This window comes from Diabrotica undecimpunctata, chromosome 6, assembly GCF_040954645.1.
Source record: "Diabrotica undecimpunctata isolate CICGRU chromosome 6, icDiaUnde3, whole genome shotgun sequence".
Lineage (NCBI taxonomy): Eukaryota > Metazoa > Arthropoda > Insecta > Coleoptera > Chrysomelidae > Diabrotica > Diabrotica undecimpunctata.
In genome coordinates this window covers 1760397-1781871 of record NC_092808.1, presented here as the reverse complement: position 1 = coordinate 1781871, position 21475 = coordinate 1760397, and the positions used below count along the sequence as shown (strand labels likewise).

The window sequence follows — 21475 nt, the reverse complement described above, 5'->3', positions numbered from 1 at the left end:
CTATGTATCATCCTTACGTTTTCGTGGTTCCTGAGGTTGTTGAGTATCTCGTGTGTTGTTTCGTCTATTGTTCTCAGGATTCTCTTTTATTGTGAATCCTTAAATACGTACCTTATTAAGACGTACTTAGGAATATTCAGAGCCTCTCTGATTGTGAAGTTCTGGACGGTCTGATTCCTTTTGCTGTTGTTTTTACACATAAATTTTCATGCTGCTGAGGCGTATGTTAGCTTTCTCGGGCAAAATTATGCAGTTTTCCATCCTAATCTTTGTTTTAATTTTCAGTTTACTCTTTTGACCTATTAGTGATGAGAGTTGACTCCTGAGTACTTTAGTTTTGTTGACCGTTTGTTTTACGTGTTCTTTGAAGGTTAGCTTTTATTCAACGTTATGCCTAGATATTTGGCTTGGTTTGACCATTAGATTGGAATATCGAATAGAGATAGTACCCCATTTGGTCTACATTTTCGTTTTTGGTACCAACCGCCTGTGTTTTGGTAGAGTTGATGGCTATTTTCCACTGCACATACCATGCCTCAAGTTCGTTTAGTGCTGTTTGTAGATGTCTGGTAGCTAGATCTGGATTAATACTGCTAGCAACTGCAATGTCTACGTACAGGCTTAACATTAAACTGAGTTTATATGGTGTGTCTACCGTATATATGGTGTATAAGTATGGCGACAGCACCGCCCTCTGTGGTACACCAGCTTCCATAGTCCTGACTTCGGGCCCCATCCTAACTCTGAACCTTTTGTCGGCTAGGTATGACGAGAGGAGACAAGTCATCGCCTCGTTATAACCATACTAGCTCATTTTATACAGCAGGTCTTCGTTCCATACTATATCAAAAGCTTTACTGACATCTAGAAAGGCTGCTGCTGTATATTTCTTTTCATTGAACCTTTTCGTGACATATTCAGTTAGTCTTAGAACCTGAAGTAAGCATGAGTGTTCGGATCTAAAACTAAACTGTAGTATGATTCACTCCAAGATCTTGCTTTAACTGGTAATAAGCTTATTGATCGAGAGTTTTATGGAAATTTGTCATTTTTGTCTGGTTTTTCAATTATTATTACGTGAGCTCCTTCAATCTATCAGGAAAGTATCTTAGGATGTGGTTGAATATATTTACTATGTATAGTATTGCCTTTGCTGGTAGATTTTTCAGAGCTCTTTTCGTAATGTTGTCCGGTCCTGGAGCTTTCTTGGCGTTGGTATAGTTGATCAGTTGTCTGAATTCTTTAGGAAAGGTGTGAGTAATGTGAAGGTGAAGGGTAACCTATGTTACCCTTCTTTCTTTTTAGATTTCTTAAACTTCTTTTTACTTCTTCTGTCAAGTCTAAATCTTTATCACGATGATAGTTCTTCAAAAATCCTCTTTCTAGCGTGTTTTTTATTACTTCCGCTTTGTCTGTTTCTGTGTATGGTATTCATTTTGTGTTCTTCTAATTGTTTTTTGATTTCCCTGTTCAGTTTGTTAGCAATTCTTTATCTTCTTGGTTTTTTGTTCTGTTGCCTCTTATTCTTTTTCTGTTTTTTCTTTTATCAGTTCTTTCAGCTCATTGCTGATTTCTCTGAACCTTCCTTTTGTTGTGGGTGTTTCTTCTTCCTTGGTGACTATTTAATATCTTAATTTTTTTATTAATATCCTCGACCTATTTGGGAGGGAGACTAAGTCAATTATTATTATTGAAGTCAATCCTTTCTGCAAAAATCAGAATGCCACCTCTCACATTCAAAAATGTAGTCGACTTTTCACAGGTCTGCCATGGTATATTGTTCTTGATTAACGCGTGGATAGTGGAAAGTAGATTGGTCATCTAGTTTTATTCTTCGTTTCTCAGCTTTTTTGATATCACTTGAATGGAGCCAAGTTTGATGCTAAAACACGCAACAAATGGCAAAACCCAGAAATGAAGAACAGGACTTGCAGTGGATGTAGAATTTTCTTTTTGTAATAAAAGTTGTTGAATGATGGAAAGCAAAAAGTGCAAGGTGTTGCCTTATCTGCAATGCAATGGCTGCAATGCCTTTTATATAACCAAATATTCCTTTTTTGTAGATTAAAATCAAGACTCTCATTTTCCTGTAAATCTTTGTTGCTCAAATTTCGAATTTTAAACAAATTAGCTGTTTCACAAGAAAGATTAAACCAATAAGAAACGAAGAATATTCAAGGATTTTGAAAATAATGAGACATCTAAAACTCTCAATTATGTACATATTAAAATAACAACGTTTTTTTATATAAACTCCTGTCCTGACTATCTCACACGCTTCTACTAAAAACTTCCGTATATTTTACAAACGTTGTATACATTATATTTAAGATATGTTTACTTTTGCACCCTTGTTAGTGTTTACTCTTATTTATCGATTCATTCCCGTCAGCCCGTTGCGTTAAAAAAAGATACACATCATTCATCGGGTTAAATTCTCTCTAAAAGTCGGGAAACTGTAGCTCACATTGATTTATTTAAAACCGGAATATTCGGGAGACGCTAGACAGGGTGGCTTTAGGTCTTAATGGGGCATATCGCTCACAATCTAAAACTTTTATTACATAACTTTTTTATTAATAAAAAATTTTCAGGATTTAAAGATCTTTTCGTGGAGCGTCCAACACTTTTTTATTGTGTTTTACATTTAATAAAAATTGGTTTTTATATAAACACTACTAATTTACATAATTTATTTATAGAATCTTCATTTCTCCTTTTTTTTTATCTAGAAAATTTCTCCATTTCTTCCTCTGTGGGTTTCTTAACGTCAAAAATACTGTTGCACGGCATTTTTCTATCGTTTAACATTATTTGCTTATCATTTTCTGTTTTTATTTAATTTTTCTTTGTCTTTCTTCTAATTTTTCTTCGCTTTCTTTTCCTTATTCCTTAATCTTCTTTGTATCGTTTCCAGTTTCTTTTCTTCTGATAAATTACTGAAACTACTATTTTCGCTATAGCCGTCTAATGTTCCAGCTTCCTTAGTACTACTTGCTTTACAAACATCTTCATGCTTTGGAATATCTTGGATTACAGGAGTGTTATGCATTTTTTCTGACTCGCCTAGGCAATAGGAATTCTTTATGAACAAGTGACAACATCTGTATATCCATTGTCCTCCTCTTCAATATGATCCTCACACTGATGTGTGGTTACTTATGTACAGATCTTCTTCATATTTAGATCTATTGACTTATTTTTCCTCCCCAGTAATAACTTTAGCAAATCTCTTGAATATTTCACATTAACTTTCGCCAACATCCTATTCTCCATATTTATCTGGAACGCTGCTATGAATTATTGACTTAAAAACTTCTTTTTTTTTCAGCTAAAAGATGAACATCCACCTTCTTTCCATACGTTTCCTAAGGAAATATCTGAGCTTTCGCATGAATGTTAGTATCTACAGTAAAACAAACGAAATTCTCTCCACTGTATGAAGCAACTTTTTCAGAATTAGGGTTTTATCTTATTGATCTTGTCTTGGGATCATAATAAGCAGAACCTTATTCAAGATTATCCTCAAATTTTTTACAGTACTTCTCTGTTTGCTGTCTATTTTAGTATCAGGCATATCTACTTCATTACATATTTGTCTTTTATGGCAGTACTCTCATCTCTGTCGTTTCCAGTAGCCTCTGTGTTGTGTGTTCCTTTTAAATGTAGTTGGATCGACAAATAATTCTGCGAATATCTTGGACATATTAACAATAGGAAAACATTGCGAAAAACTTGTTCTTTATGGAAAGGAGGATGTCAGAAATGCTACAAGGAGAAAAAGATACTCATGTACAGATATTTTAACATATACTTTAGACTTTTCTGTTTTTTTGTTTAAATCCTTTTACTAATTATTGATCAATTTCTTGTTTCAGTTGCCAATTTACTGGGTAATTTTAGTGTAGCTCTTACCTACGACTTATTTATAACATTAGGACTTATAACAGCCGTCCCTGTATCTGCAGGTGAGTATGTTCTTTAATTTATTAAATATAATACCAAAATAATTGTTGTATACAAAAGTATCGCAGGCTCTAAAATAACAATATGAAAATAAACGAAGTGTTTTTGCGAGGAAATTAAAGATCAGCAATTCTATTGAGTAAAATCATGACAATATTTTATTAACGGTCAAAAAATATTCCACTTGGGACAATTTAATGTAAAAGGTAGAATACTTACTTTTATAATCTTTAATTAACAACGATTTGCAATATTTTCTAAGAATATAGATCACTGTCGGTTTACCATCGAGTTAGAATCTATGGAGAGGGCATCACGTGACTAAAAACGACCTCACTTCGGCCATATCGTTAAGATTGTTTTGAGACTTTTGACAGATCGTATATGTTTGTTTACGTTTGTTGTTTTTCGAAAATTTTTAGTTTTATAATACTTTTATAGAAACTGTAATAATATATTGTGATAGTGCATAGTAATGGTTTCTTGTTCTCAACGTAGTTGCAGTAGCAGAAGCAATGTTAATAAAAAATCTTCAGGAATAACGTTCTACATGATGTTATTATACAAATATGTAAACAATGGCCCGTACTTCAGAGAATAAATTAATAGTATTTGACTGTATTAATTTATCTTTATGTATAATATATCGTGTTTTTAGTGTTTACCGCGGGATAAATAAATCATAGTTTATTAAAAATGTATTGCACTTTTTTAGATTATGATTAAATCTTCTGAATAACTAGTCATATTTTTATAGTAGTTTTAATATTATTGAGTCCGGCCATGATCCCACCGCCATATTGGTATCATCGTTAGCCACGCCTACCTACGCCGTTTTTAATACACACGTTAATATTCTCATAGCTTCTCCATAGATTCTAACTCGATGCGGTTTACTTAATCTTAACCTCATAAAAAAGTCTGTATCATTAAAAAATTTAAATGGTCGATTCTGCCCCAAATAGTATATTCTAGCACTAAATTTATAAACATTAAATATCATACTCTTTGATTTCATTAAATCTTCTAATATCGGATTCATATCTCCTACAATGAACAAAAATATTTAGGTTATATTTTTGATTTCGCAATAACCTACAACATAATAACTACAATAAACACAAATTTATCTTCCAGGTAATTTTACATTCTGTAGTTTATTTAGCAAATAAATATTTTACGTTTTATCTGTCAAATAAGTTTATTCATTTCATGACAGTTGGAAGTACAGATTTCTTTCTTTCCCCGGTAAGGTACTTACCTTATCGGAAAAACAGTGTGACTTATCGTCTTACCTTTTTATATACTTTATATAGATAGATATTGTAATTATATTCACCATTATCATTTTATTTATGGTTTTATGATAATTCCTTGTTTTTGCAGCCCTAGATGTTGTGTTATATGGAGCAAGTTTTGAAGGAATGAAGCTAGCTGGCATGATATTAATCGGAGTTGGATTTTTCTTAGTAATGTTCCCTGATAATTGGCCTGATTATATAACCAGGCTTTTAAGGTAAGTTACTAATAAATTTTTTAATAAGATCGTATTTAATCGCATAATTTTAAATTGGAATTGATTCACTATGTCGTCTTTAATCAGTCCGTCTTCTTTTGGCTTGCAAAAGAAGAATTGTACTGATAAGATCATCACGTGGATATACGTAGATTAGGGTGACAAACAGACGTGGTGTCTAATATTCCTTTATTTTTTCACCATTATTTTATACTTTTCTTAAAGTTACAAGTTACACTATAGTTAAATGATGGTTATTTATGGGTATATTAATGAAAATACCAAAATACTAGTGAAGTTCAAATAGTATAAATGTCTTAATGAAACATATTTTAACTGCAATTTGTAGTACTAAATATATATTTAATAAAATATAAAATATGTACTTTACGATATTGTTTATGTCAATAATAAAAACAGTAAACTGCAGATTAGCTTTACGTTATTTATACTTTTAGCTAACTTTATTTTAAGAAAATTGTTTTAAAATATGTGAATTTGAAGATTTTACATTTTAATTTTGCAGAAAATCGAGTCGTATCTTCAATGGGAAGGTCTGTTTTTCAGCTTTGGTCTCTTTTTATTTCGCTCTAATTTGCTCGATTCGCCAATAATTTTATTTTTTGTTTTTTATTCCAGTAGTCCCGCGAGTAGGGGCTAGAAGAGATATTTTGTAAAAAAGTTAGCATGCTTTTCAACATTTTTGTTTTATTCACACAATGTGTCATTAAAACGTAAGTTTAGAAATTTTTAGTTTTATTTTTTTATAAATATAAATATTATATAGAAATGAGGAAACGTGGGGGAATAGAGATGGAGGAATATTAACGTGGTTATAGCCAGTTAGATATTCCTTTTGGAGTTTGTTTTTTTGTTTGTTTTATTTGTTTTTAATTGGGATTCAGGACCTGTCTAAATCGAAAAGAATGAGCACAGGAGTTTTATTATTATGATAAATGTAAACTTAAAGATTATTGGCAAACCTGCACAAATTCTATTCATAAACTGCCAACACGTGTTTGATAAAAAGCGACTTAATATACAAAGCATTCGAAAGCTCAAATCGTAGTAGATACGTAGTAGACACGATCTTGTGGAGTTCTGTGACACGGGGTTTCGTGGACTGGCGACTTAGGAGACACATTGGTCTGCTTGTGATCTTTCTTCCCTGACGTATCTTTGATACTGACGTCTATGATTATGAAGTTTGCACATAGTTCTGTTGCTGTATTACGTGGCCCCTAAACTTACAATAACATTGTACAATACATTTATCGTACAATCTTATTAAATAGCGCTTTCTCTCCAAACATATTGCACAGTAATACGAACTGCGCAATGTTTCACATTCAGTCGAAAAATAGTTTGATTCCGCTTGCATTTTGCGTTAGACAAAGCACAGAATAAAAATTATTTATTAGAGAAATATGGCCCCATAAAAATTGAACTCGCTCAAACTTTCGTTCAATCATTGTGCAACCTTTAATACTAACCCTAGACAATTAATTATATTTCACAATTGTTTAATACTTTCGATCTACCAAAACAACACAATAAAAGTAAAAGTAGAAGAACTGATCGACCCTATTGAAGCTGGCAATGGGATAAAACAGGGTGATTCCCTGAGTCCTCTATTGTTCAATCTGATTATGGATGAAATAATAAAAAAGTAAAATCTAAAAACAACATCAAATGGGAGAAAAACAACTTAAAATTCGAAGAAGCAAAACATCCAGGGGGTAGCTATTCCTGATCCTAAGCACAAGCATCCTGTCCGATCGCATACGACAATTTACAATATTGTGCAATATAATTGATCATCTAAGGGCGTCCTAAAGAGGTATGAAAATTATCTAAAAGCATCTATTCCACTTCCACCAGTAAGGTCAAGGAAGAGAAACCAAGCGGTTAAATATTTAAATCTGTCTATTTTCCCTTTTGTACAGAAGTGAAAAAGAGGAACTGTTAGTGCATGATTAAGACTAAAAACTAATAGGATATAACCTAAAGAATTATAATAGCTCATCTGATGGACCTTATCGGAAGAATACAACGCAAATGATCTACTCTGCTATTAGAGATAAAGTAACGTGGTGTTTTTCATGAAGCTGGCTTCCCTGTCAAAATGGTATGACATTATTTTATCGTTCGATCGAATTAGACCGATCGGAAAAAAATTCTAGAATAAAATGTGCGTTAATTCGTAAAAATCAACTGTCAAAACAATTTTAATGACCAAAACACTATTTTTTAAGAAATGAAAACACTGATATGTTTTTTTTACACACTTCAAATCAAACAATGGAAAAAGAAAAGTATTTTTGAATTTTTTAAACTTTGAATTTATTTCCTAGCTGAGCGCTTTTGGCTATCTTCGGAGCTATGCTACAATATAATAATGATCTTCTTCTTAAAGTTCCATCTCCTATAGGAGGTTGGATATCATAACGGCTATGGTCACTTTGTTGGCTGCTGCTCTGAAAAGTTGTAGTGAACTACAGTTAAACCATTCTCAAAGGTTTCTCAGCCAGGAGATGCGTCTTCTTCCTATGCTTCTTCCTCCTTGGATCCTTCCTTGCATAATAATTCTCAGCAGCTCATATTTTTCTCCTCTGGTTATGTGACCCAAATACTCTAGTTTTCTTCTTTTTATGCTGTTCATAATTTCTCACTCCTTATTTAGACGTCGTAGTACCTCAGCATTGGTAATCCTTTGAACCCACTGAATTTTTAATATTCTTCTGTAACACCACATTTCGAACGCTTCTATTTTTCTTATGTGTTGTTTCTTCAATGTCCAAGCTTTCATTCCGTATAGTAAGATAGAAAATATGTAACATCTTAGAGCCCTCAATCTGAGATGCAACTGAAGGGCTCTGTTGGTAAGCATTGTCTTCATTTTCACAAATGCTTGCCTTGCAGTTTCAATTCGGACTCTGATTTCTCTGCTTTGGTCATTTTTGTCATCAATCCAGGTTCCCAGATATTTGTATGTCTCTACTTTGTTTATTATTTGTATTTCTCTACTTATATAATATTTTTTCTATATAATAATGATATAAATAGCTAATTTAAAGTTTACGATGTTTCACTTACGTAAAATATTTAAGCTAGTTCTATTACAAATTTTCAATTGAAAAAAAAACACAAAAAAGACTACACTAGACTCCACAAAAAACAAAAAATTTGGTTATGGTACGGGTGTCAGAACCCGACCATTTATTGAAGTTGAAGCAGTAGATAGAATGAGGAAAAATCGAATGTCACTCTTTTAAAATATTCTTCAAAGGTGATCATTGACATTAGAAAATTAGGATTATTAAATTATAAAAAAATTTATGAATTAAAATTCATAATGAAAAAAGAAATTTATCGAAAACTGTCTAAAATTAAGTTTTTTAAATCTTGGTTTACGTACAATCATAATGAATATTTTGAAAATTGACTGATAGTCAAAGTGAGTTCAATCGGCAAGTTATCCCCAAAACAAATTATTTAAATATAAAGAACAAACTAGATTGTAATCTTCCTAAGTAAGATATTTAAATGTATTAAAAAATTTTATCTCTTGATTGGAATTGAGAAAATGAGATCCTCTTCGTTTTCTTTGCCTTTCGGCAAGTTTGGAATTAACGTCTTCTCAAACCGTTCTTCATAAAGATCTCCGTTCATTTCATCAAGGTAATCAGCGGTTCTCTTCTTGGCCAAGAAAGTCAATTCCATGCCACAAAACCAGTTTTGCTTCCAGCATGAAGAATAACAAACTGAAGACCTCTTTGTGTTGGAGCTTTTAGTCCAGTAGAGCCCTTTCATAAAGGCACCTATGGATTCACTGGTAAACACACAGTTTGCCGCCGGAAATTTTTTTACTGTTTTTAAGTAATTTGGGTCTGCTGAATCCAAAAATGCCATCAGATTCGCTCCATCAGATCGTTAGGGTAATTTAACGCAGCACTAGCTACATATATATGTAGTGCTGCTACCAATTAAATAAACAAAACACTAATAAAAAGTAAGATATTTATTGTACAATAATGTACTTACAAAAATCATCACAAATATCTGTGAAAAAACCTTAACTTTTCATCTAACCTAACCAGCATCGCAGCACAAATCTGCTATTCAGCGTCACCTAAAAACTTCCTTTTATATGATTTTCTTGCAAAGGCTTTAAAAGGACGGTTCTTTTTTTAAAGACTCCAGCAGTAATCCGCCATTATGTGAGTGTCCCATCTCCCCTAATACCTCTCTTCCATCGTTTTGATATCTTGGTGGAAGCGTTTTCCTTGTTCTTCACTAAGATCACCAAGATTTTCTGGGAAACGGTCTACGTGGCTGTGGAAGTAATGAATTTTAATACTCATATGACAACCGTTTTTGTTAAAATTGACCTTAAGGATCTAGGACCTTTACAAATTGTTTCATCAGCCCTAGTTTAATATGTAACTGAGGTAATCTGTAATCTCTGGGATGCCATTTCCTTCTACTCCAGTGTTGGTCCTTAGCCCTGCTATCCCAAAGACACAGGAAACAAGGATATTTTGTATTTTAGCACCAGCGAAATTGTTTTATATTCTTCTTCCATTTTTGTATAATGCCCAATTGGTATACTTCCATATTTGTTGCCATTATGTAAACACTTTAAACTTCGTTTGGAACTGTCGATAAAAAGACGCCAGTGATCTGGTGTATATTTCGATACACCCATTTTGTCTAACAGTCCTTTAATATTATTACAAAAAAACATATCATTTTGCTGAGAAACAAAAGGCAAAAGATCTTTTTCTTTATTACGGTAGTATGTAATTTTGGTGTCTGGGTGAAGAAGATTCTTTTGCTTTAGTCTGGAGGCAAGCAACTCGGAAGAATCCTTTGGAAGGGTCAAATCTCTGATAAGATCACTCAGCTCTTTCTAAGTAAAGAGTTCAGGACGTGTTGACTTCTCTTCAAAATCACTGTCGTCTTCCTCAAATCTATTAGTCTGTAGTTCGTTAGATAGCGTTTCGACATTATCCTTTGGTAACGTAGGTAGACAGCTAATATTGGAATGGGTATCTGTTCAAGCTGATGTGGAATTGGTCTTATTGCTGAATCCAGGTTAGGATATGTCCACGTATGTCGATTGTTACGATTAATGTTCTTTATAATCACAAGACAGAAATAGCAATCGTCAAAATGATTTTTTGGTTCCCTCCATATCATTGGTACACCAAACTTTAATCATTTTCGTTGTCCTTTCGTCCACTGTCGCAAGTTTTCCAGACAAGTTTTGCACACTACATGTGGAGCCCAGGATTTATCTTGATCTCCTAAATGAACACCAAAATAGGCTTGATATGCCCTTTTTATAAAATCACAAACTGGTTTTCTACTTTTCTTTACAATGTACTGGCCACATTTGTAGCAAAAAACGTCCGGGTTATTCACACAACAACGCCTGCTTGTAGAGGCTATGGTTTTCAGTTGTCAAAAACAAACTCTTGCAACGAAACTCAAGTTCAAACTAAATTTTACAATAGAATGCAGTTGGCGTTATAAGAATTTATTAAGGCCGTTTCAGAGAAAATAGTATTTACTTATCGGACAACAGTTAAAAAGCAATTAGCGCTAATTTCAAGTTATGGGCATTTCCAAAAAGTACACTTTAATTAGAAATCATTGGTATGTATTTGTATTACAATTTGTTAAGTTGGTTTATAAAGATATTGCAGTTATAATGGTGGAATATACAGAAATGTAACAATATTTAAGTATTTGATGAGTATGTTATATCTCGAAAACTAGAGCTGATACAAAGAAAAGGTTTGTATTTTTGGAATCAGCACAGATGAATTAACCAAAATCAGTTGATTTTTTTTTTTCGGCAGCAAGACAAAAGTTTTTTTTGTTGGGCTGTGATTGATCTTTATGTCGCTCCATTCCTTTTTGACTGAAGCACCGACGTTGGTCCAAGAGTCATCTGTATAAACAAGGTTTACATTATTAGTCTTCCTCAATGTTTTAATTTGTCTGAGGTACTTGTGTCTCCAGGATATGATATCTTTTCTTTCCATCATCATCGAATCTCGACCTCTATTACCATATTAAAAACCCATGTCATTTAGCAGCCTACGAAATATGGTTTTTGAAAAAGCTGGTAGGTCCTCATTATCCTTCACTCCATTCATTATGCTATCGACGGTTTGTGGTATGTATTCTAAAAAAAATCATGGAGAATTTTCCTTATTCGAGATTTGACTCCCTAATTGTAAGTATTCTCACGTGAATTGGTTTGGAAACTGTTTTCCTTCCTTTTTGTACCGGTTTCAGTTCGCCTTGCTGGGCCTCTTCGCGGATGTCATTAACTTTACGAACATTCACAACGCACATCATGTTACCATTTTTTTAAGTTCAGATGATAGTTCAATACATTTGATATCACATGTTTTACTTGCACACTAAAATTCATACCCTGTTTGAAATTCATGACAAATATTGGCAACAGCTCCATGATGTAGGTACTTTCATCCGCTTGCGAAAATGAAATAGAACCGAGTTTTTATAGTTTTTGCCAACAAGTTTTTGGTCTAATGGCCAGTACTCAAATCGACAAAGAGACATGTTTGCTTTGCGTAGATAATGGGTATTAAAACTGATCCGCTTTTTCTAATAACTTTATAATTAAAGTATGTTAAAGTGTTGCTATAACAACTGTTTTGAGTAGATAAAGTATCACTTTAACTGCAAGGATAGATAACGTGACACTTTACCAGCAAGAGTAGATAAAATGTATTAACTTTTTTTTTATTCAATAAAATTTACAAATTCAAACACATTAAGGATTAAAAACAACTGAAATTTTCCAATTAACATTATTAGAAACATCTATTTTTGGAGCATCACAACTTGTACTCGTTTGCTTAAACACTTGATTCGAGGTACTGGATTGATTTTCTGGACCGCCAAGTATACACTTGGATACAGCAATCTTATTGCTTATTGACTCTTCAATGTAAGATTCTGCAACAGATGACGATTTCCATCCACCTAAACGTTTAACTTTTACTAGATCAGATCCAGAATTCGCGAACATAGTAGCTGAAGAACGACGGAAACAATGTCCCGTGTACATTTCTGAATTTGCAAGTTTCAAAAAATCTGCAATCTTCTTGGAGTTATTATATATAGTGTTAATCCCCACCGATTGAGTAGTGCACTTTTGCTGTCGGTAATTTACAAAAAACTTACTGTGAGATACGTTTTTGGGGCCCAAGGCAATATACTTTCTCACAATTTCCAAGAAACTCAGTCCACTTTTCTTGTCAATAATACAAAACGACCTTTCCTGCTTGGGTTTAGTATCAGATAATGAAACGATTATCACCGATTTTCTGCCGTCCACGTTAAACACTTCTAACTTGTACAATTCATCGGACCTAGTCGCTCCATGCACACCAAAAATAGCAATAACCTTCATCGACAAATAGACGTCATCAGGAGCTTCTGTCAGAAATTTAATAATGTCATCTGACTCCAGGATTTTGGACTTTTTAGCTTTGTATCCTCCACTCAGGTTTTTTAGTAAGGTGGTTAACTTGCTGAATTTAGAAATGTCACAATTTTCATTCGCCAACAACGTACCCTTCAGCATCGAATAATACGACCATAACGATGATGGCATTGCTTTCTTCGACTTTTCAGAAAAATACGCCAGAATTATTTTTTCACTCACGCCATTCATATTCTTAATGCTTTTCCACTTTTTAAAAGACTGGTATTCTTTCTCATACATCATCCTAGATTTTTGTGGCAACAATAAACTTTCTGCTTCCAACGCTGCATTTTCTACATCTGATGGCAGGCTTTCCATTTCTTGTGCCAATTCTTTTCCGTCCATTTCGTATTTATTCACTTTGTACACAAAACGCAACAATATTCTCCGCAAAAACCAAAACGTAACATTTGTTTGACATTTGTTGACAGAGTAATTTATATCCCTAGCAACGGAGCAACACAATGAACTTGAAGTCTTGCTATTCGCTCCGTGCGTGACCATGGTAGGGGTACCTTGAAACGATGCCAGCGTGCGTAGCGGCGAAATATGACAAAATTGGAATCTTTTACGCATAAATTTTATCAAAAATGTGTGCAAATACATGTTGCGTATTTAATTGTGCTAATAATAGCAAAAATAGTAAGTGTTTTGTTTTATAGGTTGCCAAAGATTACATATAAATTAGAGAAAAGAAAAAGATGGATCCGTGCTATTAATATGAAAAAGTAAATATCACATAACCTCATTTTTATGCAATTGAAATGGGAAATATTTAAATAATTTACCTTAAATGATATTTTATATGGCTTCAAGCTAACTGCAGAGTGCCTGATGACTTTGGCTTTTATATCATAACTTTTACTATTACTGTTTTTAATTATATGCTTTTTTACGTGAAAAACTTGATTTGCCAGTACTAGATTTTTCCCTTTCTTTCCCATTTGGGGTTAAAAAGATATATTATGATGAATTTTGAGAAACCCAGTTTTTAATACTACATTTATTTTGTACATAAACTGAAAAAATATAATTAAAAAGTTAATTATTAATAATTGTTAATTTCACCTGTATTTAACAATGTCAAACATATGTCATATGTTTAACCTGAAAATTGGTAGGTCCAAAACTGTCAGATGAAGGCGGTAGGTGTCGCGTCAGTCACGCACGGAGCGAATAGAAAAAATGTTATATTGCACGACGATAAAATCGCATTATCTTCTCGAGCATAATTAGCGTCTCGACTGACGTCTCGACGCTAAAAAACGCTCTCGAAGATAAAGTACAATTTTATCGTCTTGTACAATAAATAACTATTATTTATCAAAGAATATGTTTACAATGGAAGCTATTGAAAATTGATAAATATAGATAAGCTATCGACAATGAGTTTTTGAAATATTTTGGCTCATATATATCAGATATAACTGTGGCTTCTACTGTAGTAGAGACTTAAAATACTTGACGTAAGTGAAACATTGTAAACTTTAAATTAGCTATTTATATCATTGTTATATTGTAAATTGTAGCATAGCTTTGAAGATAGCTTTGTAAGCCAAAAGCGCTTGAAATACATGCTGCATTCTTTGACAATTTTTTAAGCCGTAAACTTAAAAAGAGTCGCATAAAAGGGTTTTTGCGTTATAAATTAAATGGAATTTTTTTAAAAATAAAAGTTTTTTGCATCTTTACAATGTGGAATAGTTTTTAATTTTTTTTTATTTCTGTTTTCTTGTTTTCTTACAATTAAACAGTTTAATTTTTCCACATTCTTGTTTTGGTAATTTTTAAAAAATCCTTGACACATTTTGTGAATTTTTATGCTCCCGTTGAACACCAAGCTATTCTTTAATAAACCACACCAAAAAACCTACTATAAATATCGCTATTATTAAAAAGACTCCCTTAAAGTGCTTTTTTCTAATTAAGACATTGTCCCTTGTTCCAGAAATATCATTATGTTGAGTCACAGTGCGAGGTAAGTCAAACAAATATCAAAGAGCATGTTGTATTTATATAATACGTGTTCTTTTTTGGTGTCTGTCCTTTACCTTATTATTCCTAATGCTTTGTATGTTTTCTCATTTAACACGACATATTACACACGCACATCTTTTTTCACTTTTTAGGAGAACAAGAGATACTAGTTTTCATACAGTACAAAAAAATACCCCTTAGTTTACATTTTGGGAATCATTAATGTAGGTATTTTTATATTTTAAAGTATAGAACACACGCTACAAGGAAGAATATTGCTGGTGCTTGCTTCATACTCTCTCGAATATGCTCGTCGTTGAACTGCTCAGCCAATCAGGCTACACTTGTCAAATATTATTAGAATATACAATTATAAGATATTCCCTTATTAAACAAAATAATATAGAAAAAATATTTCTCCTTCATTAGATATTAGATAAAGCGTGATTAAAGATTTAAAAACGAATTTTGATCATTATTTTATTAGACCAGGATCTGTTTTGAGGTGGATGTAAGAGGTGGCATTCGGATTTTTACAAAACTAGTTAGGTAATCCAGAGACCGTAATTAGATTGAGAAAATACGAAGAAAACATGCGAAGAAAGGAGAGATAAAAATATAAAGCATACAAAAAGGTACCAAAAATATCTTATTCTTTCACAGAGGTCTCAAAACACATTTGGATCTTCACTTATATCTTGCACAGCGGAAATAAAACAAAATTGGCAAGATATGCCTTTTTATACTAATGTCTAGAGCCTGACCCACTACTCTGAGCCGCGTAATGTAGGTTGCCTATTATGAATTTGAATCGGGGAAATTACTGACAGACTTACGCATGACGTCCGACATCGGATAATCATTTTTGACTAAAATAGATGTTAATAATTATTTTTCTTTCAAAACGAATTGTCATTACAACAAGCAATTTTAGTTCTATCATGATGATTTAATGAGTCCCTTTTAAACATTTATGTTGTGATTTGATTTATAATTTAGATATATGTTCATATGTGTTGGTTTTTGTATACATGAGTCCCATATCCACTATTTTCCTTTGAGATTAAAACATACAGAAAAGGCAACGATTTATTTTATTTCTTTTCGATTGTAAGTTTTATTGACTCCTCTTTTTTATCTTTTATTTATATTAATCAGAAGTGTGTCCAACAGATCATCTACATATTTCCAACGTATTGTGGGCTTTAAATTTTGATTAGGAATATTTGTTTTGAAATCTTCCATCAATATATTAGCTAATAATGGATTTAAAGAACAGCCTAAAAATTTTGTTTATAGAAATCATTGTTTAGATGAAAATAAGTGTTGTCAGTAGATAATGTCAACAGTTCCGTTATAGCTGACACATTTAATTTGGTTCTAGTTGTTAATCTATCATTTTGTAATTTGGTCCTAAATTGTTTTCAAAGTTTCATCTAATGGTACATTTATATATAGATTATTTATTTATATAAAAACTTACTTAGAAAATATTACATATTATACAAACCAATGTACCAAATTATATTAACATTTAAAAAATATAGATAATTTTAATGAAATTTGTGATTTTTTTTCTATCTAATCGTTGTTTTATTTAAGTTAAGCATAGCCCCAGCTATACAGATCCTGTTTATAGTAATAACTTTAGTTTGTTTTTGAATAATATGAATAATTATGAATTTTTTTGGCTTGCTTAAAAACGTTTTAGAGACCTTTTCTTTGTAATATCAATAAATGAATAATTTCCCCGTTTCGAAATACATTATTCAGCACAGTTATATAAAAATTATTTATTAAATGATGGTTAGTTCCTCGAAAAGCTCTGGCTTTTAATATTTTTTGTTGCGCATATGAACATATATCTAAATTATAAATCAAATCCCAACATAAATGTTAAAAAGGGAGTCATTAAATCATTATATGATAGAACTAAAATTGCCTGTTCTAATGACAATCCGTTTTTAGAAGAGACATAATTATTAACATATATTTTAGTAAAAACTGATTATCCGATGTCGGACGTCATGCGTAAGTCTGTCAATAATTTTCCCGATTCAAATTCATAATAGGCAACCCACATTACGCGGCTCAGAGTAGTGGGTCAGGCTCTAGACATTAGTCCTTTTTATAGAGAAATATTTAAATTCCCGTTTCTTATAGCTTTGTATGGTTGCGATAGACAGAGCTGTAGGGTGGTCTTTAATGGGATATTTTTGGCAGTTATAAAGCAGTAAATTCTTTAAATAGATTAATTTCTATATTTGGAAACAAAAACCATCGACAACTTTAGTCAAAACATCGAAGTGGTTTGTCCTAACGGAAATTATATTAACACCTAAGCAGTAAAAGTAAAAGAGGAAACACAGAAGATTATTTGGATTTCATTGATGTGATGAAAAATTATTTCGTGAGAAAATTTTACAAAAATAAAGTGAGGTAAAGTCCTACCAGAGATCTAATAAAGTCATTAATATTTATTATCGATAAATGTCTACCGCAAGAAGGCGGGGGATCGCCTCTAGATAGTATCGTACTTTTATTTTCGATTTGCGTTACTTATTCGATTGTTAGGTGTGTTGCCGGTCTTTATCATTGTCTACTAAAGTTATAATAGTTGCAAAAATATTTACATACACTAGATTCACATATTTACATACACTACATTCACATATTTACAAAACTTTATCATTTCTAGATAGAGTACAAAAAGAACAGGGGCAAAAATTTTTAGAAAATTATTTTCAAAATTGAGGTGTGTCTAAAAGCTGGTCTTACATCGTTATCAACTGAATCTAAAAATATTTATATAAAATACGTATACATAGAAAGTTTACCATTTATAAATACAATTTAAAAAGAACTTACATTTAAAAAAAAATTACATGGACAAGTCAGTTTCACTATCACTGTCTTTATCTAGATCTATAATAATTGTTTTTTTGAGCAACCTATCTGTATTTTTCCAGCTGTCATTGGATATTTTCTCCATTTCTAATTCAATTAGACGAACCACAGGTGAATTTAGGGTAAGCGAAACATTACTTCTCCTTACCGATGCTTTTAACTCATGCCATATGTGTTCAATAGGATTGAATATGCAATAGTAAGAAGGAAGTCTTAATACTGTATGAAAATGATTTTAAAGTTTCAAGTAATTGTTTTTTAGAATAATTATCTTCATAATATATATATATATATATATATATATATATATATATATATATATATATATATCATTTTCCAGCATATATTCCTGGATTCTAAGTTTGGTGTCATTAGAACATGGAACTTTATTCGGCCTACGACTGTGGTAGATGGCATTGTCCATGACAATTACACTGTTTGGTGCTATATTTGGCAACAACTTTGTTGAAAACCAGTTATCAAATAAACCTGACGTGTTGTCATCATGATAGTCGACACGGGAGTCCTTAATGTGGCATGACAAGGCTAAAGCATTAGGTATAACACCATTTGTTTTTTCTGCATGGATTATTGTAATACGTTTTCCTTTATTTGATGAAGCTTTTGTTGTACAGCGACAAGAAAAATCTGCTCAATTAGATTTTGGAACGTCATGGGTGTCAAACCACGTCCCATCTAGATAAACAATTTCTCTTACAGTTTCCCTGTATTTATAAATTTGAAAATTCCGTCCTTCATATTTATAGACAAGCAGATTCCATAATCACTTGGCGTTTATCGATCGTTTTGATTTTAAAGCTGTTTTTTAGAAGACATTGCCTTACTGTCACACTGCAGCACTTGATTCCTGTGTCAACTTTCTGCAACATATGCATGGGGGTTTTTAACGTGGGGATCATCTATTTTTTTTTGGCTTAGACTTATCGTCATACAGCCAGACACAAAAGGACTAAGACAGTCATCATTATAATTATTTACCTAAATGCCCTATCAAAATAAAAGATTACATCGATATTAGGAGAACAAAGACACACTCTTCTCGCCTAGGGACCTATCAAGGCATTGATTTATATAAGACACAACAACACTAGGTCACGGAGAGGAGGAAGTTATACAAATGGTTTAAAGCAAAGGTAACAAGATTAACTAAATAATTTTTAGAGAATTATAATGATAAGTTGCTGTCTTTTAAAAATTTAATTAAAGAGTTGTAAATATCTACAGAGCCAAGTGATAATAAATATAGTATATTCCAAGGAGCTGCTATTTTATATTTTAATAAATCATTTATAAGTTTGGATGAATAGACTCTGTTTTTTTTTAAACCAAAAATTATATGATCTAAATCACTTTCCTCTCCACAATGCTTACGTTTGTCATCATCCAAAACCTTTATTTTAAATAAGTGTTTGGGATAACATGCGTGTCCGAAACGTATTCTAATAATGGAAGTTATGTGCCTCCTGGAAGCTCTAAAAGACTTGTATCAAGGAAATTTGGGAATATCTGGCTGAATTATCGAGTATCTATTTTGGTTCACAAAAGAGTATTCCTTCCACTGGTAGCTCCACTCTCGAAGCAATGTTGACTTGCAAGAAACAATACTGTCAGAAAGCGTTACTTTATGTAGAATCGTGTATCGGTTGAAAGGCTTTCTTTGGCTAATAAGTCGACATATTCATTATGTTCAAATCCTGCATGTGCTTTAATCCAGAGAAAATGTACATTGATTCCTTTGGTTAAAATATGTTTAATTATATAAATGTATGGGCAGTCTTGTAAGTTTGGTGGTCCATATTTACCAATGGATTTTAACACTGCTAAGGAGTCCGACAAAATTATAATATGGGCAAAATCAACTTCAGCTACATATAATAAAGCTTCATATATTGCAATAGCCTCTGCTGTATAAATCGAAGCTTCCGGGTTCAGTTTGAATTTCTTTTCTATATGTTCCGATGGTATAAAAAAAAGCGCATCTGGTTCCATCTGGAGATTTGGACGCATCTGTATATAGAGCTATTGCCTCTTTGTATTTGCTTGTTATAGATAGAACAACATTTTTATTTAAATATATATTTAAATAAAAATATTGTTATTATTGTTATTATGTTATACAAATTTTTCTTCTAATGATGTCCACATCACTCCGGTCTAGTTTCCTATACATATCAGCGTCTTTTCTTTTTCTTCTACTTGCAATCGGTTGTTTTGTTACTGACCGCACTGTCTTCATTAGTCTTTGTGTTAAGACTGCCGCTTCCTTCACGACATTAAATTATTTACAGGTTCTGAAATTTGTATTTTTGATTGAACAGTATAAATAAATATATTGTTATAAATAAAATTTACTCTCGAAATAGAATTTATGAAAAAAAAATATTTTTTGAACCTCCAAAACGGTAACAATTCAGGTATATTTTTTCGATCCTGACAATAAACTAGCTTTTAAAAAGAGGATCATAAATAACTCGTCATTATAACCTCATTACGTCTTATCAGTGAAAGTCAATTGAAATAATTTCTTGCAATGGTTTTATTTTGGATATTACCTAAAAAGCACCAATCACGATATATTTAAAATCGTAATTATATTTTCTGACTTGGGGAACAGGTAAACTAAGATAATATTATGACAATTTCGTTAGTTATTTGTTTGAATTTGTTCATGACGGATGACAATTTGTATATAAAACAATATTATTTAAAAATTTTCGTCCGTAGGAAGAGCCTAGCACTTCTCGCGAAGTTATTGATAATAATGACGAAAGAATAGACTTCAGAATTAACAAACGCTTAAAGCGCAGTGTTTTGTCAGTTGACACAAAAAAAGTGATATTTGACGTTTACACTCCCCTCCTTGAACGAGGACTTTCCAAATTTAATGCAGTGAAGGAAACTACAGCCGTAACACCAAGACCAATGAACACAGTATGGTCCATAACAAAACAACCGATAGTAAGTAGAAGAAAAGGAAAAGACGCTGGTATGTTTAGGAAACTAGACAGGAGTGATGTGGAGATCATTAGGAAAAAAATTTATAACATGTATGAAGAACAGATGATCCCCACGGTAAAAACCATCACGTAAAAGATGACACTGGAATCAAGTGCTGCAGTGAGACAGTAAGGCAATGTCTTCTAAAAAACGGCTTTAAAATAAAAACGATCTATAAACGCTAAGTGATTATGGAATCTGCTCGTCTACAAATATGGAGGACGGAATTTTTAATTCAAATTCATAAATACAGAGAAAGTGGAAGAGAAATTGTTTATCTGGATGAGACTTGGTTTGACACCCATGACGTTCCAAAATATGGTTGGGCAGATTCTTCTGGTCGCTGTACAACAAAAGCTCCATCAAATAAAGGAAAATGTATTACAATAATCCATGCAGGAACCAAAAATGGTTTTATACCTAATGCTTTAGCCTTGTCATGCAAAAACATTAAGGACTCCCGTGTCGACTATCATGATGATACCACGTCAGAATTATTTAAAAACTGGTTTTCAACGAAGTAATTGCCAAATATACCACCAAACAGTGTAATTGTGATG

The 21475-nt window shown here is 32.3% G+C and overlaps 1 protein-coding gene across 2 annotated transcripts in view; it reads left to right on the top strand.

Annotated features, from left to right (window-relative positions):
- The window catches only part of LOC140442989 (solute carrier family 35 member F3), a 185505-nt gene that overhangs the window by 78792 nt on the left and 85238 nt on the right, over positions 1 to 21475 (top strand). For both annotated transcript variants that reach the window (XM_072533982.1, XM_072533983.1), the window contains exons 8-10: positions 3879 to 3968; positions 5353 to 5482; positions 14962 to 14991. In XM_072533982.1, coding sequence (XP_072390083.1) covers positions 3879 to 3968; positions 5353 to 5482; positions 14962 to 14991 — 250 coding nt within the window. The remainder of the gene's footprint in view (positions 1 to 3878; positions 3969 to 5352; positions 5483 to 14961; positions 14992 to 21475) is intronic.